At 45.5% G+C, this 23,445-nt stretch overlaps 1 protein-coding gene across 3 annotated transcripts; it reads left to right on the top strand.

Moving 5' to 3' along the window:
- The first annotated feature begins 252 nt into the window (after positions 1 to 252).
- Tnfrsf9 (TNF receptor superfamily member 9) lies at positions 253 to 15,899 on the top strand. 3 transcript variants are annotated; one of them, XM_059256289.1, is made up of 7 exons: positions 253 to 364; positions 922 to 1,026; positions 3,789 to 3,926; positions 4,539 to 4,608; positions 6,396 to 6,514; positions 7,375 to 7,509; positions 15,700 to 15,899. In XM_059256289.1, exons 1-7 carry the CDS (start codon positions 253 to 255, stop codon positions 15,789 to 15,791), a joined length of 771 nt encoding a protein of 256 aa, XP_059112272.1. In that variant the 3' UTR covers positions 15,792 to 15,899. The 3 variants fall into 3 exon arrangements, 2 of the variants coding, with proteins under 2 accessions (XP_059112272.1, XP_059112273.1); XM_059256290.1 differs by lacking the exon at positions 7,375 to 7,509 and adding an exon at positions 14,502 to 14,523 and having other exon boundaries at positions 6,396 to 6,498; XR_009377878.1 differs by lacking the exons at positions 253 to 364; positions 922 to 1,026; positions 3,789 to 3,926; positions 4,539 to 4,608; positions 15,700 to 15,899 and adding an exon at positions 4,777 to 4,885 and having other exon boundaries at positions 6,396 to 6,484; positions 7,375 to 7,484.
- Positions 15,900 to 23,445: the final 7,546 nt, after the last annotated feature.

Here is a 23,445-nt window from a genome sequence, read left to right on the forward strand (position 1 = left end):
TCTCATGTAGTCCAGGCTGGCCTTGAACTCACTTTGCAGTTGAGGATGACCTTGAACTCTTGATCCTTCTGCCTCCACCTCTTGAATGCTGGGGTTACAGGTAGGGGCCACCACTATGGTTTCTGAAGTAGCAGTGCATGTTAAGCAAGCACCCTACCAATTGAGCCACACTGCCAGCGAGAGGGCAGCTCGTTTGACTGAAATTCTTTTGGAATCTTCTTTGTTAGTGTCATATGTATGCGAGACTTTGTCATGGGAAACGGCTGCCACATGGTGGTAACTGTGCTGCTGCTGCTGCTGCTGCTGGTGGTGGGCACCGAAAGGACGAGAGCCCTGCGGGATTCCTGTGACAAGTGTGAGGCTGGTGAGTACCAAACTGACAGCTGCTTTTTCTGACTGGAAAACTCCATTTGGGTAGCTTGGTTAGCAAAGGCTCAGCAAAGGCTTGCTGGACACAACAGAGTGGCTGTGGGGACCCAGCTCGCTCACTGAACCTCGGCACCCCAACTTTGCCATTTGAGTACAATCAGAGAAGCTGTCTCAGGGGTGCATGGAAGGTCCCGGGAAAGGCTCAGAACAGCACCCAGTAAAGGTTAGCCTTGTGTACGGGGTGCACTCTGCAGCAAGGCGCAAGCAGGTGGCAGCGGTACTCTTCTCCTGGCTCCTGTCCCCAGGCTCAACAGATTCAGGGTTTTCTTCTCTTGATTTCTTTTTTACAGCATTCATACGTTGTTATTAATCCTAGTTGCTGGATTATGCTAAGGGTCACTCAGCAAATGTACAGTCTTAAAATGCCAATCCATAAACATGTCTATTACCATGACTCCTAGAGGACAGACGGAGCATTTATTTTGATTTCCTCATAATGCTTTGAGTGATGGTCGAGTATTGTCAGACACAGAAACCTATGATGCCTTTCAGGTACCTTCTGCAAGAAAGACAATCCAGTTTGTACCAGTTGTCCTCCAAGCACTTACTCCATCAGGGGTGGACAGCCGTACTGCAACATCTGCAAAGTGTGTGGAGGTAGGTCTGCTTGTCTGTTTAGAGACAGGATCTTGCTGTTGCCCAAGATCATGCTTGTGATCTTCAGCCTCCCAAGTCTGGAGGTCTGCTTTAAACTGAGGTGTCTCCGTCTTTAGGATTGCAGGAGGAGAGACCAGCTTTGGTCTCTCTTTACTAATTGGTCTCTATTTAAAATCTCAAGCTTCACAGAGGTGCTGATGCCTCCGTCCACAGCAGGTGTAGGCAAATTATTTCATGGAATAGCTCTTACCACTGCCTTGAGGACCAGCCTCTAGCAGCTCAGGGGTTGGGGGATCTAGTGAAGTCAGCAAACTAATCATTCAACTTGACTTTTCTATCTGAGGGAGTAAACTTAACTCTCTGGGGCTGGTGAAAAAGGAAACACACATACACAGACACACACAACACACACACACACACACACACACACACACACACACACACACACACCCCTTTAGGGTTTCTCCATCATCTTCTCTCTCTGTTCTCTGTTTCTTTTCTTACCTCTATCCAGATGTCTTCGGTCTCTCTTGATGTTTTCCTTCTAACTTTATTTTTTCCCTTACAGCTTATGTACCCCAGCAAAATCTTGAAAGCAATATAAAAATTATAGTGAGGTTACACACTATTTTTAAGTGAATGATTACAATGTATACACATAAAAAACAGCATGTTTTTCATCTCCCTTACATGATTAAACATTTAACATATTACAGGTGAAAAACAAGTTGTCCTAAGAAACCACGTACATCGATGTCCAAGCAACTTGTTATAAATTAACAGAGTGTAGGCAAGGTATTTTTCTCAGCCAGTTCTTTTACTGGCAGGCTGCATTTTTTCAGTTACAAAGAAAGAACCAATCATTTTATTATTTATCTCAACAAGTAATCTTATAGGAAATCTTAGAAGAATCCCAAATCTAAGGTTTTCTATATGAAAAACAATCAGTCAGCTCTACTTTCAATCCTCAGGCTGCATACCCATTCATCAACAGGTTTTTATATCAGGAAGCCGAGGGCAGAAATGGGTACAAGGAATTAATCATCACCCTTGATCACCAGCCCATCCTAGCAAGAAAGGTACGTCAGCCAGCAATAGCCAGGCTATCATTGTCCTTGTTCCCTGACCTCAACAGGTCCCTCACTCAGCTATTTGAAGTATGCCTTTAAATTGTTTTCCAAGATTTTTTTTAACCTCAAAGCCATTAACAAAAACAGCTTAATCTAACCTTAAGACATAGTTAAAGCTTTGTTTCAGCTATGATGCGCACTGAAACCTGTGAACACATCTCTCAACATTAAGATTAAAAGAACTTGAGCTAACCTAGCCTCTGGGACTCAGTTGTTTTTCTTAACCATTAACCTAAGCCACAGTCTATGGCTCCCCAGGAGAAACTAGCTGTGTGACATTTCCTTGTTCTTATTTTCTGTCCTCTGTAGCCCCCATTTTATCAGGGGTGGGGGGAACACCATATCTTGCTTTTACCTATATTAGTTTTTCCAGTAAGCTAACCTCTATCATAATCCCTTACTATATTTATTAAAGACCCTCAACCATCAACATCCTATTTAAACTAACACTATTATTGTATAAAATCATTGCTTCAGTTAAACAGTACAGCGTAGGAGGAAATCATCTTCATAATAATCCACAGGTAAAAATGCCCACTAGAACAGGATATTTCCATGAGATGATCACACCACATTAAGGGCAGTGGTTTTCCCCCCACGCCCATTCACACCATGCCAGATACCAGAGAAAAATGGCAGTGGCAAACATGTAAAGGACACAGCAGTAACAGAGACTTTCTGGGGCCGAGGCTCTTGGGGCCGTGCCTATCTGAGATTCACTCCCAGTGCCTTGCATGCTGGTGGACTGATCCCCTGAAGTCACTTGCCACCTGCTGCTCCTCTGACTTGGCCACTGGCACGCTATCACTTTTTGCTAAATTTTTTAAATAAAAGAGGAAATACTCCTTTGGCGAGAAGGTTTTTGTTGTTGTTTGTGTTTTGTTTTGAGACTGGATCTCATTATGTAGCCCTGGCTGACCTGGAACTTACTATATAGGCCAAGCTGGCCTGGAACTCAGATCTACCTGCCTCTACATCTGGAGTGCTGAGATTAAAGGTGTGCACTACCACGCCTGGCTTTTTTTAAGAAATAGGGTCTCACATAGCGTAGGCTGGCCTCAAACTTCTCTTCTTCCTGCCCCAATGCTGAGGTTACGGCCATGCACCACCACACAGTTTATGAGGTCCTGGGGATGGGACCCAGGGCTTTGGCATGCTAGGCAAGCATGCCACCACTGAGCTGCCTCCCCAGCCCAAGAAAAGCTTTAAAAGTGAGCAAAGTGTAAAAATATCTTAATGCGGGTTGAAAATAGAACAATATAAGCCAGGTATTGTGGCACATAATCCCAGCACTAGGAGACTGAGGCAGGAGAATTTTTAGTTTAAGCCTAGGCTAGGCTACACAATGAGGCCCTATTTCACAAAAAGACAATAATTAGGCAAACACAACATTCTAAAGTTATAATGGCACCAACATTATAAGCAGAGAAATGAATATATATATTTATACACATATACACATATACATATCTATACACACATATATACACATACATACACACACACACACACACACACACATATATATATATATACATACACATACACATACACATATATATTTAAACTGAAGAAGAAAAATTTGTTTCCCGATTTGGAGGTCAAGGGTAACACAGAGCTGGGTCTTTGCAGGTTACTTCAGGTTCAAGAAGCCTTGCTCCCCGACCAGTGACGCAGAGTGTGAATGCACCGAGGGACTCCACTGCTTGGGGCCAAAGTGTGCCAGGTGTGAGAAGGACTGCAAGCCAGGCCAAGAGTTGACAGAGCAGGGTAGGTGTGCTCTGTCTCCACCCGGCTCAAGTTTGCGATGGAGACATGTTTCTTATGGTTTGAGAACCTTGACAGAGATGCAGTATGCGGTGCTAATACTGTGTTTGAATTGTATTCCATTATGTATTCTACTGTGTTTCCATAAACGGAAATAACCAGAAACCAGGAAATTGTGTTCATCATCAGAGCCATGTATTTTTGCACATTTTAGATATACACAATATTCCTTCTATGATTAGATTGAAAATGAGAAATCTCAGGGTTTCAATTCAAGAATCATTAAGCAGGGGCTGGAAAGATGGCTCAGTCAAGAGTGACTGCTGTTTGTGCAGAGACTCAAGTTCAGTTCCCAGCACCCACAGCAGGCTGCTCACAATGGCCTGTAACTCCAGCTCCAGGTGATCTGATGCCCTCTTCTGGATTCTGTGGGTACTGCACTCACAGGCACATATGCACACACAGATACATGCACACATACATGTGAATAAAAGATTAAAATAATCACGAAGCAGTTTGCACAGGTTAACCTAAAGACACCAAGCCACTTGTTCATCACAAGGAAAGTTGTAAAATGGTAAAATGCCTCCTATTGATTCCCAACTTTTCTTCAAGGTTGTAAAATCTGTGGCTTCGGGACGTTTAATAATCAGAACGGTGGTGGCAGCTGTCGACCCTGGACAAAGTACGTATATGTTCTCATTTTTCTCACAACATAAAGAACCTGAGACAAACTGAAAATGAAGGACACTGTCACTGGAGTGTAGATCCGCAGCGACACACCCCTAGGTGACAGGGGAACTCTGTGAGGTCACAGTCTTGTCTGAATGTGGGCATTCCTCAGAAAACATGTTGGTGTGCAGTGAGCGGTCTGGTGGAGCTGCCACCCTCTGCCTTGATGGGTCTTCAGCTCTCTGTTTCTAATCCCTTGGTTGTCACCTTCCCTGACTGATTGGCCCATAGTAAGTGCTCAGGGTCATCACCGAGCGTGACAGGGCAGGGTACAGCCATCTGTCTCTACAGTATGTCATTCACACCTATGTGGTGTGCTGGCCACTGGAGGGACACAGCCAGTAGCAAGGGTCCAAATGTGCTCACGCCTCCAGGGTTGGCACTGGTCCAGGTGAGGTTTGATGGTTCCAGGACAGCAGTGGTCTGGGCATGGAACATGCTGTCTCAGAGATTGTGAAGGTAAATTGGCAGTTGTGGGCAGCTGACTCTGATGATGAAAATCACATTTTAAATGCCCGTGATCTTTTCCTGTTTGATTTCCTTAGTAGAAACCGAGTTTTCTTGTTACTTTGGTTACATATTTATAATGTTTTACAAATGTCCTGGTGAGTAACAGACTAGAATGTTTTTTAAAAAGGTCTTTCAACCTAAATTGATTTAAAATATTCAAGTGAGTTTGTGTAAAATGGGACATGAACAGGGCTCTAAAGAAAAAGAAAAAGCCTATGTGCTGGTGGTGATGGTGGTGATGGTGATGTTAGTGATGATAGTGATGATGATTATACCGATGGTGATGGTGATGATGGTGATGGTGATGACGGTGATGATGGTGGTGATGGTGGTGATGATGATGGTGATGGTGATGGTGATGGTGGTGATGATGGTGATGGTGATGATGGTGGTGATGGTGGTGATGGTGATGATGGTGATGATGGTGGTGATGGTGATGATGGTGATGGTGATGATAGTGATGGTGATGGTGGTGATGGTGATGATAGTGATGGTGATGGTGATGATGGTGATGATGGTGGTGATGGTGGTGATGGTGGTGATGGTGATGATGATGATGGTGATGATGGTGGTGATGGTGGTGATGGTGATGGTGATGACGGTGATGATGGTGGTGATGGCAACAACAGTTGCTATTCATTAAATGTGTCCAGCATGTGAGATTGTGTCCCTGTGACTCATTCATTTGCTTTAACCCCAATCTTGGGAGCACAGGCTGCCCCTCTTTTTAGCTCTGAGCAAACCAAGGCTTACCCAAGCTTTACAAGCTTGCTGAAGGTCACTCTGTAAAGTGGTAGATCCAGGGGTCATCCCTGCTCTGTCTGGTGATGCAGCTGGAGGCTCTATTTATGCTCCACTTGTGCCCACGTCAGTCAAAGGAGCAAGAACTTGGGGGAAAGGGCCTCTCAACAAATGAGGCAAAACATGTTGACTGAACTACACTGTCATGGAATAAAACAGAGTGCATGTGGGTCCTCAACCTGGGGAGAGAGGCGAGCCTGCTGGGTGGGTGGAGTGGGGTGAAGCTATGGTACCTTGAAAGCTGAGGGAAACTGGTGGAGGCCAGAGGGTCACGTGGAACTTTCTCACATGATCTACCCGTTGCTTGTGAGCCCGAGCCCACCTACAGCATGACGTGGTCACTTCACGGGGTGACACATACCAGGTGCTTCTCTGTGCTCCTCTGCACCCAAATTAATCGTCTGAACTCTTTTTCTTGACCTGTCTAAGCTGCTCTCTAGGTGGAAAGTCTGTGCTTGAGAACGGGACCAAGGAGAAGGACGTGGTCTGTGGGCCCGATTTGGCCAGCCTCTCTCCAGGTACCTCCCCCACCGCCGTGCCGGCCCCCGGTGAGAAAACCAGGTGGTTGTTCTATTGCTATTAAATAAAAGTGAATGGTTGGGTATGGTGGCACACACCTGGAATCACTCCTCTATAGAGGCTGAGGCAGGAGGTTGGCAAGCTCCAGGCTAGCCTGAGCTACATAGTAAGACTCCGTGAAAAAGTTCATCCAAACAAATGCATCATGTCTGTTAGCCTCTAAGGGGATGTCCTCAGCACGGCTGGGTCTCCCAGCTCTGCCCACAGCAGGCAGCTCTGAGGTACCACCCTCTCGGCCCCTGCCTTATTTCCCTGAGTGTTGTTACTCAATCAGTAATCGCTAATGGTGACCCTCATCCCAAACAGATAACATGCGATTCCAGGGGCCAAGTCCAGGGAGCTGAAGGGCCTCATGTTTCCTCTATGCTCAGTAGTCCAGGCTACTTAGTTTCTGTAGGCTTCTGGGAAAAATCATTAAATTTGGGTTCATTTTTAAAAGTCACTTAGGTTTAGGACTTGGGATGTGACTCAGTGGGTAAAGCCCCTGTCTTCCATGCCGGAAAGGCCCTGGATTCCGAACCCAGAACTGTATGAATTTGGGCATGGTGGTGCATACATGTAATCCCCACTCTGGTGGTGGAGGCAGGAGGATCAGGAGTTCCAGGTCATCCTCACGTACATATGGAGCTTGAGGCTAGCCTGGGGTACAGGAGACCTTATCTCAATAACAAAACAGAGCAAACAAAAGACAGTAAAGTCATCTAAGCTTGTTAAGTTATGGGTTAGGGGTGCTCAGGGTGCTGCCTCCCTGGAGCCCATGTATTTGGGGGGCGAGTTCAAATCCAGCTTGTCCTCACTAAACACTTTGGCATTTCTCTCCTTGCTCTAGGAGGGCTCCCCTTGCAGGTCCTTACCGTGTTCCTGGCGCTGACCTCCGCCATAGTGCTGTTCCTGCTCTTCATCATTCTCTGGCTCTTGGTGGCCAGATGGAGCGGCAAGAAATTCCCCTACATATTCAAGCAACGTAAGGCCGACAACACAGGATGGGGCAGGGCCAACACAACAGGATGGGGGGCCAGGACACAAGTCTGGAGTCAGGACAACTTTGCAGAGTGGGTTTTCTCCTGCTTCAGGGACCGAACTCAGGCTTGCACAGCAAGTGCCTTTACTCACCTAGCCTCTTGTAGGCTTAGATTTTTTTTTTTAAGTTATGAACATAAGATTGGCTAACACAATGGTTGCAAAAACAGGACAAGCTTGTTCCCACAAGGGTATTGGCAAATGTCTGGAGGCAGTTGGGGGTACTTGTGACTTGGGGTTGGGAGGAATAGTTGGAGTAGGGGGTGGGAGGCTCTCCACCCCCACAATGCACAAGGTGGCCCCCTAGCCACAAGAATTGTGCTCTGCATGTCACCAGGGAAGGGATGGAGACAGAACAAGACCCAGAGTGTGGGGAAGACAAGGGACAAATATGTGGCGGTTCCAGATAACTGTGCACGTGTAAGTGTGGGTACCCCATCAGCCGGTGCCCACGGCACAGAGGAACAGAAAAGAACATTGCCTCAGGAGTCTGGGAGGTAGCTCAGCAGGTAAGGTGTGTGCTGGTAACCCAGGTCCATGTAAAGATGCAATGGCGTGTGCTTGTGATCCCAATGCAGGACAGCCGGTGACAGCCGGTGACAGGCAGTGACAGGCAGACCCCAGGGACTTGCTACCCACTCAGCCTTGCCTAGTTGGTAAATTCTAGGCCAGTGAAAGACCCTGTCTGTGGTGGTATTGTGTTCCCCAAAATATTGCGCACCCTAATAAACTTATCTGGAGTCAGAGACAGAACAGCCACAATATTAAACATAGAGGATAGGCAGTGGTAGCACACGCCTTTAATCCTAGCATTCCAGAGGCAGAGATCCATCTGGATCTCTGTGAGTTCAAGGCCACATTGGAAACAGCCAGGCATGGTGACCCATGCCTTTAATCCCAGAAAGCTAGCCTTTAATCCCAGGGAGTGATGGTAGAAGACAGAAAGATATATAAGGCATGAAGACCAGAAACTAGAAGCATTTGGCTGGTTAAGCATTCAGGCTTTTGAGCAGCAGTTCAGCTGAGAGCCATTCTGATATGAGGACTCAGAAGCTTCCAGTCTGAGGAAACAGGATCAGCTGAGGAACTGGCAAGTTGAGGTAGCTGTGGCTTGTTCTGCTTCTCTGATCTTCCAGCATTCACCCAATAACTGGCCTCAGGTTTGATTTTATTAATAAGACTCTGTAAGATTCATGCTACACCTGTCTCATAAAAAAAGCATGCAAACAAAGGTGGACCTCTGACCTCTATACACACGTGTGCACTTGCTTACATGTGAACACACACACACATCCCCATACAGAGCATCACCCGATCCAGTGTTACTTCTTGTGTTAGTAAACACCCTTGGCCTTAGCTCTGGTCTGTATTTGAGGAAGTGGAGAGAACCGGATGGTGTTAAAGTGGGTGTAAGGTGGCCTATAACAGAGAATGAAAATTTTCAAAGGCAGATTTCATCCATTAATAAGCTAAATATGATTCTATGAGGAGGTTGGGCAGTGGTGGCGCATGCCTTTAATCTCAGCACTCAGGAGGCAGAGGCGAGTGGATCTCTGTGAGTTCGAGGCCAGCTTGGTCTACAGAGTGACTTCTAGGACAGCCAGGGCTACATAGTGAGACTCTGTCTTAAAATATGAAAGAAAGAAAAGAAGGAGGAGGAAAAGAAGAAAAGAAAGAAGGAAAGAAAGAGAGAGAAAGGAAGGAAGGAAGGAAGGAAGGAAGGAAGGAAGGAAGGAAGGACGAGAAAAAGGACTCACCCACAGGTTGGGTTCCGTCCCTTGTGGCCACATTCCAGTCTTCTACATTCTTTCTCAAATGGCAGTACAGGTTCTGTTCTGCAGGTTTTTTAAACTGGGTATTTGTGTGTGTGGTGTGCATGTGCATACGTGTGCATGTGTGCCTGTGTGTAGGTGTGCATATGTGTATGTGTAGACACCAAGGCTGGTGTCAGCACCTTCCTAGAGTGCCCCCACTTGCTCTCTCAGCAGAACCTTATCATAGACTCATCTAGCTAGCCAGCTTGCCCCAGGGACCCTGTCTGTCTTCCAGGGTCACAGTGGTCACCACCCTCCAGGACCTTGTGTGTGGCGCTGGGGATCTGAACTCCGCTCCTCATGTTCTCAGGGCTAGCACTAGTTTCCGAACCATTTCCCAAGCTTTGGTCTTGTTTTTTAACCTAGGGGAAAAGATGTGGGAATGAGTAACTTGGGTCCTGTCCAAGTAGGTGGGTCAAACTTTTCCAAAAATAATGGGGACCACATCGAACGCCTCTTCAGTGGGGTGTGAGTGCTCCATTTGCTCCACTTCCGTGTGAATGCTATTTTTATCTGTCTGGTGGGTGGGGAACAGTGGCTCACTGTGGTTTTGATCTGCATTTCCTTGATGATCTCTGAGGTTAGATGCCTTTCACTTTGATTGGCTGTTTGGATTTCTTACTCTGAGAAGTCTTCCCACAGGGCCGCCTGTCCTTTCCTAATCAATGAAAGGACTCTGTCCCCAGATGCAGACGTCTGTTTGTTTTCTGTGGTCTTTCCCTCTCCATCCTGGGCCTCTATTTCTGGAGGAGACCTCTGTACTGCCTTGAACCATCATCATATTCCCACCCAGAGTGGCAACAGGGTTTCTGTGAACATGTTTTCAAAGGTATTAATCAGTAATGAGGGACTTGTAGTCATTAAAAAAAAAAAAAAAAAAAAAAAAACCTTTTCATTTTTTTGTAATTACACAGTCATAGAGTTACAAACAAGGAGCAGAATAGTATCACGTGCCATTCACAAGACTCTAACATCACAATGAGGCCAGGACTACGATGCACAGAACACACATGGCTGTATGCCACGTTGTCAGATCTGTAGACCCAAGTACCGAGCAACGCAACTGAAAGACTGAACTTATAAAGCGGGGTGTTGGGGGTGCTTGCCTGGAGCCCCAGCATGTGGGAGACTGAAGCAGGAGGCTCCCAAGTTCAAGGCCATAGGTTATATGACTGAACAACCAACAAGCAAACAAAAGAACCCCAAACTATCCACAGCCAAGATCCAGCCCCGCTCGCCCTTCTCAGTCAGCTCGCTCGCCCTTCTCAGTCCTTTCTTTTCTCAGGCAGCCACTCATCTATTTCTGATTTTCGACCTCTGGTTGCTGTTTGTTTTAATGTACTTATTATTTATTTATGTTACATATGTCTGCTTGCATGAGTTTTATGTATTTCACATGCATGCAGGAGCACATGGAGGCCAGCTCCCCGAAGCTGGACTTAGAGGCAGTTCCGAGTGCTGCCTGTGGGTGCTGGGAACTGAACTAGGGTCCTTTTCAAGAGCGACAAGTGCTCTTAACTACTGAGCCATCTCATCAGCCCTTGTTTTTCACGCTAACCATGTTAAAAAAAAAAATCTATGGATACTTGTGTGTAGGTTTCATGTGAACATGAGTTTTTTGTGTCTCTTAAACACAATTGTATTGCGTTTTAATTTTTAAATTTTAAGTTCGTTTTTGCTTATTTTGTGTGTGTGCCCATGCCACTGTGAGCATGTTGAGGTCAGAAACAGCCCGCAGAAGTAGATTCTCTCCTTCCACTTGGCAGAGGCAGTCTCTCTTGTCTCTGCTAAGCTGGGTTGACTGGCTGACCCTCCAGCTTCTCCATCCCTGTCTCCGTCTCCCGTCCATCTTGCCACAGGAGTGCCACATTATCTGTATTTGGCTTAAACATAGTTTTTTACATTTCTGTCTTTCCTTCCCTCCATCTGCCTCTCTGTGTGTGTGTGTGTGTGTGTGTGTGTGTGTGTGTGTGTGCACGCGTGTGTTTAGGTCAGAGGAGTCCCTGTGGCAGTAGGTACTCTCCTCCTACCGCGTGGGTCCCAGGGATGGAACTCAAGCTGTCAATCACACGCAGCACATGTCTCTGTTTGCCGAGCCTCCTCACCGGCCCCCATCTCAGACCCCCCCATCTCAGACCCCTCCCATCTCAGGCCCCCTCACTGCAGCCTCGGTCCGAAAGGTTAAGACTTCCCCCCAGTGTTAGGGTCTCACCGTTTGCACGTTTGAACTTGACATTTAAAGCTGTGTTAGTTAGAGATAAAGTGTGAGAAACTAAGGTCAAGATTTTTCTCTCGGGGTGGGAGCTGTGTCTCCAGTTGCTCTGGTGTTAATCAGAGGAAACATTGTCTTCCCTGCTCTGTCTGCTCCTAAATCGTTGGCTGTGCTTGTGTTCCAGCTCTGCGTCTATTCCAGCACCACGGAGTCTTATAAAACCAGTCTCAAAGTGGCATAGAGAGTGGAGGACACACTCTCCCACGTCATCTTTCTTTTTCAGATTTGTTTTAGCTCTTTATTCTGTTTCTTTTCTATTTCCATGTAAATTTTATGAGACTCTCATCTGTGTCCACAGAAAGTCAGCCGGGATCCTGACAGGGATTGCAGGAAGTTTGTGGACCAGCTTGGGAGGAAATCTCCTTTAGCCATCCCAATCCATGAACGTAGTGTGTCTTTCCATTTATGCTTTTTCTTACCTTACCTATTTTGTAATTTACAGTGTGAGTCCCATATGCTTTTTTTTTTTTTTAGATTTAGGCCTGAATATTTATGCCCCGCCTACCATTTTCATGTGTGTGTGTCTATGGTGCCTGTGCTTGTAAATTTTTGCACATATGTGGGCATACCTGTGTGGGTGACTGCATGTGGAGGCCCTGTGTTGACATTAGGAATCATCTTTGATTGGTTTTTCACCTTATTCATTGAGGCAGGGTCTGTCAATCAAACGCGGAGCTCACCAATATGGCTAGCCTGGCTAGCCAGCTGGCTGTGGGGACCTGGTCTCATCTCCCTACCTCCCAAGGCTGGAATTACAGCCAGGCTGCTATACTCACCTAGCCCGTTTGTGGGGTTCTAGGGAGCCAAACTCCAGCCTTTATGAGTGGGTGGCCAATGCTTTAATTACCGAGCCACCTCCTCAGCCTTTAAAAAAAATACTTTCCTGGCCAGGTGGTGGTGGGACACCTTTAATCCCAGCACTCGGGAGGCAGAGGCAGGTGGATCTCCATGAGTTTGAGGCCAGCCTGGTCTACAGAGCAAGTTCCAGGACAGCTAGGGCTACATAGAAAGACCATGTCTCTAAAAACAAAACAAAAAACTTTTCTTAAACTGTATTTTTATTTTTTAATGTATATATGCCCATGGAAGTGCCATGTGTATGTGCACTGTGTATCTCAAAGGGAGACAGACCCCCTGGAGCTGGAGTTACAAGTGGTTGTGAGCTCCCTGACACAGACGCCGGGAACTGAACTTGGGTCCTCTGTAAGAGCAGCAAGCTCTCTTAACCCCTGAGCCATCTCTCCAGCTCCAGTCGTTCTCTCTCTCTCTCTCTCTCTCTCTCTCTCTCTCTCTCTCTCTCTCTCTCTCTCTCTCTCTCTCTCCCTCTCCTCTCTCCTCTCTCTCTCTCTCTCTCTCTCTCTCTCTCTCTCTCTCTCTCTCTTCCTTTCTATCTATCTTTCTTCCTTCCTTTCCTTTTTTTTTTGTGTGTGTTTTGTTTTGTTTTTGTTCTTCAAGACAGGGTTTTCTCTGTGTAGCCTTGTCTGTCCTGGAACTCACTCTGTAGACCAGGTTGGCCTTGAACTCAGAGATCTGCTGGTATTAAATGCCACTGCCACCCGGACTATTTTTCAGTTTTAAAATAGCTACTGGGTTGCTTTGGGTCCTCTCTCTGGTCTCACTGTGTTCCCCAGGGCATTCTTCAGTCTTCAGCTCCTGGCCTCAAGCAATGCTCCTACCTCAGACTCTGGGCACACTCACTGTAGGTGGCTCCCCAGCCTTTAGTCCACATTTGCTTCTGATGTCTTCCTACTTGCTTGTTGGACATGTTGATGATGGCAACTATGGAATTCTTATTCTAACGTCTGTCTTATCCATAGTCTAGCATCTGTGACTCAGTTGTCTCACATCGAGATCTCCCAGGTTGCATGAGTGATTTTGCATTGAAACCCATCCTGTTAAGAGACTTAGAGCCTGATTTAAACTTTGTTTTCTCAGACTTCCCCTGAGGCCACTCCCAGGAAGTTCTGCCCTAAACTTCCTAGAAGGGCTTGCTGTCATCCTTCTCTGCAGACCCTTCCAGGCCCCAGCTGACATCACCCTGGCTTAGATGACAAATCACACTTGCTTACTGCTGTCCAGGTGGCCTTGGATTGAGATCTCAAGGGTGGCACCAGGGGTGGCAGTATAGTGTGACTCTCCACTGGCTTCCTCTGAGGAAGAGCTGGTGAACCTGGACACAGTCTAGCTAGAGTGACAGGCCCCATTCCCTAGGGGGCCTAGAACTGGCCCTGGCCTTTGCTGTGACCATCCCTGATTGTCTAGAAGCCTCCCATCTTGCTAGGCTGTTCTGTTCCGGGTCTCGTAGCTGGAGTGGGCAGGACTTTCTGACCCCTGTGCGGGCATTCCCCAGGCTCCCCGCTCTTCCAGCTCCCCTCTGGGAACAGGAGGCAGAAGGAAAACCCAGACCACTTAATGCCATGCTGCGTCTTAGGCCCTGAGAGTCTTGGCCATCCTGCCCTCTCCTCTCTGCTGTGGATATCATTCTGTATGCTGTGAATGTATTGCTCTGATTTGGTTAATAAATAAAGTGCTGATTGGCCAGTAGCCAGGAAGGAAGTATAGTATAGGCAGGATAAGCAGAGAGGAGAATTCTGGGAAGTGGAAGGCTGAGTCAGGAGATGCTGCCAGCCACCACTGCCACTACTGCTGCCACCATGAGAAGCAAGATGTAAAGATACTGGTAAGCCACGAGCCATGTGGCAAGGTACAGATTAATAGAAATGGGTTAATTTAAGATGTAAGATCTAGCTAGCAAGAAGCCTGAGCCACTAGGCCATACAGTTTTAATTAATATTAGCCTCTGTGTGTTTACTTGGGTCCAAGTGGCTGCAGGACTGGCGGGTGAGAGAGATTTGTCCTGACCACGGGCCAGGTGGGACACAGAAAAACTTCAGCTATACCTCTCTACCTTCCCACCATCTTGTGCTTGTTCCCTAGGTTATATCTGGAGTTTTAGACAGTACAGAGCCGCAAATATTGGGAAGTATGGCATCTCCTCCCTGAAGCAAATTGCTACTATTTTGATTAATTTTGGATATAATTTCAAAAGATATCCCATCAGGATTTCTCAGTCTTGACTTAACTTACCTCCCCTCCCCCTCCTCCCTTTTAAAATAGGATCTAGGACATAGAAGACATGGCCTTGGAACGGGGCCTTTTGCTTTGTTAAGTTTAAAGAAACTAGAGATGGAAGGCTGTTCAGCTGAAGGGCGGAGAGGTCACAGCCACGTGTAACAGATCCTCCTCTGCTGTGCAGATCAGTTCTTTGCTTTCATAGACAGACTTTGTGGGACACAACTGGGCCACAGGGTCACATGGAAAAGGAGCCAATCTGAAGTACTTGAAAGAATGAAATAGAGGCTGCGGACAGCTGGCGGTGGTGGCGCACGCCTTTAATCCCAGCACTCGAGGCAGAGGCAGGCAGATCTCTGTGAGTGAGGCCAGCCTGGGCTACAGAGTGAGTGGGGTGGGGCGGGGACGCTGCTGCATTAAATACACAACTGTGCCTGCAATGTAAGCCATGCTTTATGGTGCTGTGAGCTGGGCTCAAACTTTGGTTTATTGTTGTTTTTAAGCCACTGTATAAAATATAGAAAATGATTTTTAAAGATGAAGGAAGGATGAAAGGAAGGAAGGAAGAAAAGAAGGAAGAAAGAAAAGAAGGAAGAAAGAAAAGAAGGAAGGAAGGAAGGAAGGAAGGAAGGAAGGAAATCCCGACATGTTGAGGCATGCCTATAATGCCAGCACCTGGGGGGCTGACCTAAGGAGATTACTACATGTCCAAGGCCGGCTTGGCCTACAGAGAGAGTTATAAGTCAGCCCAGACAATAGAGTGAGACCCTGTCTGCAAACAAGACACAACACAGTAAAACAAAACACAGTAAGATAAAATAAGCCGTCTCCAGAAAGCTCATACATGCTGTTACCTGGTTGGTAGGTAAGTTTGCTCAAATTAGGATTGAGGAGGTTTGTGGGTGTGACTTGTGGAACAGAACTGTGTCTGAGGCAGGAGACTGGAAGTGTCTTACATTGTGTCCATGTTTCCTAGCATTTAAGATGGTCGTTCGAACGGCTCAAGAGGAAGATGCGTGTAGCTGCCGATTTCCAGAGGAAGAAGAAGGAGGAAGCTATGAGATGTGATGTGCCATCCCAGGAGATGTGGGGGTCCTCAGGAAATTGAGGAGCAGCACAAGAACCCCACTGTCCTTTCCTAACACCATCCTAGACAATGTGCAAGTGCTCACCCCATCCAAGCCTCTTCTAATGCTAATGGATTTGTCTTTACCATTTTTAAATTTTTTATTTTTAAACTTTGTGTATGAGTGTTTTGCCTGTGTGTGTGTGTGTGTGTGTGTGTGTGTGTGTGTGTGTGTGTGCTCATGCACACACACCATGTGAGTTCCTGATGCCAGCTGAAGCCAGAAGAGAGGGTGTTGAATCCACAGAAATTGAAGTTATGGATAGTTGTGTACTGGGAACCAAACCTGTGTCCTTCGCAAGGGCAGCCAATGGTCTTAACCACTGAACCATCTCTCCAGCACTGCCCTGGACATTTTTAATAGGAGTGTGGGAAGAGTAGGAGGTGAAAGACCAATTTTTGGATTCTCCTTAATAAGATATATATAATGCTGGGTGTGAAGGTGCACACCTTTAATCCCAGCACTAGGGAGTCAGGGGAAGGCGAATCTCTGTGAGTTCCAGGCCAGCCAGGGCTGTACAGAGAAACCATGTGTCAAAAAACAAACAACTAGCCAGGTGGTGGTGGCACACGCCTTTAATCTCAGCACTCTGGAGGCAGAATTGGAGGTCAGCCTGGTCTACAGAGCAAGTTCCAGGACAGGCTCCAAAACTACACAGAGAAACCCTGTCTCAAAAAAACAAAACAAAAAACAACTAAATACCAATCCCCCCACACAAAAAACTCCAAGATATACAACCTAATCTAAAGAAAATGGCAGTTTCAGTTGGATTACATGGACCAGTGGTCCAGTTAAAGTCCTTGTAAAATCAATGTAGGTGTGTGTGTGTGTGTGTGTGTGTGTGTGTGTGTGTGTGTGTGTGTGTGGTGTAGGTGTAAATAGAATGCATGTATGGCTCTATGTAATAAGCAGCATGTTTCCCCACCCAAATTTCCCCAGGTTTCTCACTTACTACATCACCTCCCTCCACTGTCTGGAGGGTGGGAGGCCCCGTGTCCCCGTCTGGAAAAGGCCTGTCAGAGTTTGAGAGGGAGCTACAGAGGAGTTCACATGTGTGTCTCTCCTGTGTCCTCTCCCTCCCCACACTTCTGCTGCTCTGTGTCAGGCTCATCAGTAAACATACCAACCAGGAAAGGCACAAAACACTGAGAAGAGGGAACACCTGTGACCTCACTGGAGCAAGGCCTACCCCCCTCCCCCCGCCCTCACCCCCCAACCCCGCCATGGTCAAACATGGCTGCTGCTTCCCTTTATGTGGCTCCTGTACAGCTTAAGAGCTAAAAATGGTTTTAAATCTTATTTATTTATTTATTTATTTATTTATTTATTTATTTATTTGAGACAAGATCTCACTGGGTAGCCCTGGTTGGCCTAGAACTTACTCTGTAGATCAGACTGGCCTTGAGCTCACAGAGATCCACCTGCCTCTGCCTCCAGAGTACTGGAATTCAAACTGTGCACCACCATGCCCAGCTATCCTTTCAATTTTTTTTTTTTTTTTTTGGTTTTTCGAGACAGGGTTTCTCTGTGTAGCTTTGCGCCTTTCCTGGGACTCACTTGGTAGCCCAGGTTGGCCTCGAACTCACAGAGATCCACCTGCCTCTGCCTCCCGAGTGCTGGGATTAAAGGCGTGCGCCACCACCGCCCGGCTTATCCTTTCAATTTTTAAAAGCCACCCAAAATTATAAAAATTGGGCTCTTGTGAAATTTGAGCCTGTTTTTCTCTCCCTGTTTTTTTTTCTTTGTTTTTGTTTTTTTTTTTAAAGATTTATTTATTATGTATACAGTGTTCTGCCTGCATACCAGAAGAGAGCACCAGATCTCATTACAGATGGTTGTGAGCCATCATGTGGTTGCTGGGAATTGAACTCAGGACTTCTGGAAGAACAGCCACTGCTCTTAACCTCTGAGCCATCTCTCCAGCCCTGGTTTTTGTTTTTTTGTTTTGTTTTGTTTTTCTTTTCTGTTTTTCTCGATTCCAAAAGTCCTTATCGTGTAGTTAGGTACCCCCTAACTGTGGTGAGTGTTTTTGAGCATTCTAATATCATGCTGTGTGGAAGCAGCTTGCTTTAGTCATCAGAACTGTATTTATAACTCCTGGTGCTGTGCATAGCACCAAGGGGTGTCCCTTCTGCAGAGACCAGTCTGTCCTCTCCAGAGCTATGTTTGGGATCTTCAGTCACTGTGTTCTTTTACTGTTTTACCCAAGTTCTTACTGTTGTCTGGGCGGGAGAGTCACCAGGGAGACAGACTGAAAGTAGAATAATTGCTGGGCCTCAGGGCAGATGCCTTCATCAGTTAGGATGGGCCCCGTTATGCAGAAATAATAAGTGACACCCGCATCCCAGTGGAGTCCAGTGAAATGGAGGGACATTTCTTTTTGAGTGTGTGTGTGTGTGGGGGGGGGACCGGACGTCCACCTCGAGTGCTGTTCTTCAGATCTCTTACTAATCTAGGGCTCGGCTGGCTGGCCCAGGAGCCCCAGAGTTCTCCCAGGCTCTACTTCCCCAGGGCTGGGATTACAAGTGTGCGTTACCACACTTGGCTTTTTCATGTGGGTTCTGAGGACTGAACTCGGGTTAAGCAAGCGCTTAACCGGGCGAGCATCTCCTTCATCCGCCAAACTCATCTCTTACTGTGATCACAGGCCCCTTCTAGCTGTGGCTCTGTCTGTTACAAGCTTTGAAAGCTTGGATCCAAGCTGGTGGCTGCTGAGGCTTTAGGAGGTGAGCCTGGCTGGCAGGAGGTTTAGGGCAGTCCCTTGACGGTTCTACGTGTCCCCGGTCCCAGCTTGCTTTCTCGGCTCCCTGAACCACTCAGCGTGAAGGAGCCTTCCACGGCTGCTCCTGCTGCTGTGAATGCCACCATATACCCCTGGTACCATGCCTTCTCTGCTGCAATGGACCAAAATCCCCCCGAAACCAGGAGCCAAATAAACCCTTCCTGCCCCAGACTTCGCTGTTCAGGTGGTCCGTCTTAGCAACAGCGTAAACAACGTCTGCGCGTGTTCTGCCTCCACAACACCACAAACAACGTCTGCATCCTTTGTAAGCTGTCTCTAGGACCTGGGGGGAGGGAGCAGCTTCTACTTGGAATGTTGAGCATCTACAGCAAAGAGGGGTTTGCCACTTCAGACATAGATGATTGGTTAGATGCTAACCTTTGCAGCCAGGCACATAGCTGAGCCAGGCAATAAATACAGTAACTAGGTGGGCGTGGCGGCACACGCTTTTCTGAGCGTTGGTCTGTCATGCTGCTGCCTTCTTGCTTCATCCGACTGCTTGACAACCTCCCTGCCCTGGCTATCAGCAGACTCCCTTATCTTGTCAGTGTGGTGGTTCAAATGGCATTTCCTGTGGTCTTATTTTGTATTTCTTTCTTGACAGATGAGTGACCTGTCACATAGTCATATCCTATTTGATCCTTTTATAAAAGAAAGATTTAGGGCTAGAGAGATGGCTCAGAGGTTAAGAGCACTAACTGCTCTTCCAGAGGTCCTGAGTTCAATTCCCAGCAACCACAAGGTGGCTCACAACCATCTGTAATGAGATCTGGTGCCCTCTTCTGGCCTGTAGTCATCCATGCTGTATACATAATAAATAAATAAAACTTAAAAAAATAAATTTTAAAAAAAAGAAAGATTTAGCTAGGCAAGCTTTTAATCCCGGCACTTGGGAGGCAGCGGCAGAGGCAAGTGGATCTCTGTGAGTTTGAGGCCAGCCTGGTCTACAGAGTGAGTTCCAGGATAGCTAAGGCCACACAGAAAGATCCTGTCTCAAAAAAAAAAAGTCAAATAAATAAAATTAAAAATAAATATGTGGTGATATTCTGTTTGTGCTCTAACAAATGAAGCTTGCCTGGAGATCAGAGTGTGGAGCTAGCCACTAGTTAACCAATATCTGGCTGTGGGTTTTTATTATTAAGACCAATTAGAATTTGCGCCACATAAATAAAATAAAATAAAATATTTTTATGTATGTGCCTGTGTGTTTATGTGCATCCTATGGATGTCAATGCCCATAAAGGCCAGAAGAGGGCACTGTATCTCCTCAGAACTAGAGTTATAGGTGGTTGTGAGCTGCCCCACGTGGATGCTGGGAACAGAACCCCTGTCCTCTGCAAGAGCAGTCAGTGTTTTTAACAGTGAATCATCTCTCTGCCTTTGTGATTCTTCTTAAATGAAACATTTGCTCGTTTTATTTTTCCCCATTAAAAATAACTTGCCTTTTTTTTATCAACTCATAAAAATCCCTTACGTATTTTAGACAACAAACATTGGCTGAAGCCAAAGTTGGATGGTGAGGCACATGCCTTTAACTCCAGAACTAGGAGGCTGAGGCAGGCAGATCTCTGTGAGTTTGAGGCCAGCCTAGTCTACATAGTGAGTGCCAGGACAGCTACCACTATACAGTGTAGCTAGAGTTTTCCTGCCTGGCCCACAGTCAGGACAAATCTCTTTCACCTGCCAGTCCCCCAGCCACTCAGACCCGACCAAGTAAACACAGAGACTTATGTTGCTTTCAAACTGTATGGCCGTGGCAGGCTTCTTGCTAACTGTTCTTATAGCTTAAATTAATCCATTTCCATTAATCTATACCTTGCCACATGGCTCGTGGCTTACCGGTATCTTCTCATGCTGTTTGTCATCATGGCGGCTGGCAGTGTCTCTCTGACTCAGCCTTCCACTTCCCAGCTTTATTCTCCTCCTTGCCCCGCCTACACTTCCTGCCTAGCCAACGGCCAATCAGTGTTTTATTGATTAATCAGTAACACATTTGCCATACATCACACAGCACTTCCCCCCCCCCTTTTTTTTTTTCAAAAAGGAAGGTTTTTAACCTTAACAAAGTAAAATTACATATCATTTGGGAATTTGGGCGTAGCTTCTCTTACTACTTCCTGCTGGAGGGGGGTGCTGTATCTTATGGGGAAACAAAGAAAATTTTAGAATTATGGAATAGTCCATGAGGCTGTATCGTCTGAGCCAGATGCCTTCAAACCATTCTGGATGTTTCAAGAATACGACGCCCACATTCCTAAAGAGGTGGTGTGGGGTGGTTGGTTTTTTTGGTCTTTTAGGTCTTTTAATGGGTTTTGGGTCTGGGATAATTTTCATTGATTAGGGGGGTTGGTTACAAGTTGTTGTAAAGGGTGAGGAAAAGGGCTAAGCAAAGGAGATTAGATTTAAGGTTCTTATTAAAAAAAAAAGAGAGAAAGAAAGAAAGAAAAAAATGTAAATACTTTACATTGGATTGGATTGTTTTATATTGTATACAAATTATATATATTGAAATTGATATTATTAGAAAATGCTATATGTATATTTCTAATTGTACCGTTCATTTAACAATGTAATGCAATTTTCTAATCCTTGAATGTTGTTATTACCAACTATTAGGATATAAAGAAATGAAAGTTAGTAGTTAGACATTATAATAGAACTTGTAGTTATATTAGGTATGTTTTCAAGATTGAGTAGATATATTTTAGATAGACAGGTTATCTTCAAACCCTTCAGAGATCTACAGAATATGGCATTTAAAATGTTTTAATAACTTAGAAAATTTTTCTTTTTTGTTATGACTATGAGACATGTCGGCTCCTGACAGTACCAATCTACTTCAGAGAAAATATGGGCATTGAAAAAACTGTAATTGGAGTTAACTTTCATTGTAGCAAAAGTTAGCCACTGGACAACAAAGTATCCTCGAATCAACTGCTGACGAACAGGACAGACAAGACACGAAACAAAGGACTACTGATTCTTGTCAAAACAAGTGTGGTTATGGCTTTATCAAAAGGCATCTTCTGAGGCCAGGACAATATGGCACCATCCCTGAAGTGGCCTTCGTAATCCGGGAAAGGTACAGTGCCCTTTTCTTCGAAGGCAGCTGAACAGGCAGTGGGCCGATGGCTTCTGATGTGCAATGGGGAGGTAGCTGAAACAGTTATTCTTGAAGAGTAATTAAGCTCACACCTCTCAACAGAAGAATGGCATTTAATAGAGGGATGTGGAGAAGAACGGGATGCTGAAATGAAGCCACATACACACATAGCCAAGAAGAATGGACAGCTGAATTAAAAAAACATCAACAATTTCCAGAATTTAAAATCCTGAATCATGACATGAAACTAGTGGAATTCAGGTATTTCTGGTATATAGACTGCTCTCACCCAATGTGAGGTTGAACTGTTGACCTTGTGTACATTCTACTTCACAAATGAGTCTGTCAGATACGCTAAGCCTATAGGCTGAAGATGATGCCCCAACACTGTGGAGAAACCTCAGATGATTGTCCAGGCAGCTGGCTGTTTCTGTCAACTCACAAGTTTTTGGAAGTTGCTTGCATATACTTCCTGTTTTTATTTTTTTTTGTTAGCTAATACTATTTCCTTCTTGGGTCTCTGAGGGAGTTGAAGATTAGTTAGTTATAGTTGACGATTAATTAGGATAGAAAGTGAATTAGATACAATAGAATAGATAATGGAATTATTTTCTCTGAATTTGTCAAATACAAATGGACTAGACATTGTTTAGGTATTTATTACTTGTATATATTGTATATAGTTATTGTACTTTTGTATATAGTTTTTCTTATGTTAGTTATAAGCTTTTTCTTTTTTCCTTTTTATTAAAATAGAAAAGGGGAAATATGGTGATATTTTATTTGTATTAAAATGTTATTTGTATGTTAATAAATAAAGTTGCCCGGGGGTCAGAGCTATTAGCAAGCCATAGGAAAGCAGGGCAGTGGTGGTGTATACTTGTAATCCCAGCACTTGGTATGCAGAGCTGGGTAAGTCTCTGTGTGTTCAGGGATACAGCCATTATTGGACACACATGCCTTTAATCTCAATACCAAGCAAGGAAAACCTGGAGGCCTATACAGACAGGCCATGACGAGGCGGTCATGTGGTTGGGTTTACAACCAATGAGAAGGCAGAACAGGAACACTATATAAAGACATTAACACAGGGGTAGTGAGTTCTGAGAGGTAGGACCACTGCAGGAGGAAGGGTAAGGTTTTAGCTCTTAGCTCTGACCTCTTGGCTTTCTTCTTTGCATTGGTTCTGTGTTTCTTATTTAATAAGAAGGTTGGTTGCATCTACAATACAGACAAACCCAGTCTTGAAAAATAAAAAATAAATCCAAAATCATTGGCCATTATCTTAGTTCCTTTCCTGTTGCTTCAATAAAACACTCTAACAGTGCTGGTCAGATGGCTCAGCAGATAAAGGTTCTCACCACCAATCCCAATAACACGAAAGAGAGAACTGATAACCATATATGTCCCACAGTTCAAACATGTGCCTGAATGTGCATACACACAGAAGCAAATAAACAAGTGCAATAAATTTGAAAAATAAGATGAACCCATCAGCCCAGTTATAAAAGCTAGAAAAAGGACTTGGCACCAGTGTGGCATGCAAATGAAGCATTGTAATTTACACCAATCACTGCACAGCTCCACCAATCAGAGGCTTTACATAAAGGCCAATCACAGGTCTCCTGTTGTACCAATCACTAGCTCTCTGCAGAGCCCCCAGTGCTCCCTCAGGTCTGTGTGAGTGAAAATGGCTGATGGGAGGAGAGC

This window comes from Peromyscus eremicus, chromosome 2 (assembly GCF_949786415.1).
Source record: "Peromyscus eremicus chromosome 2, PerEre_H2_v1, whole genome shotgun sequence".
Taxonomy (NCBI): Eukaryota; Metazoa; Chordata; class Mammalia; order Rodentia; family Cricetidae; genus Peromyscus; species Peromyscus eremicus.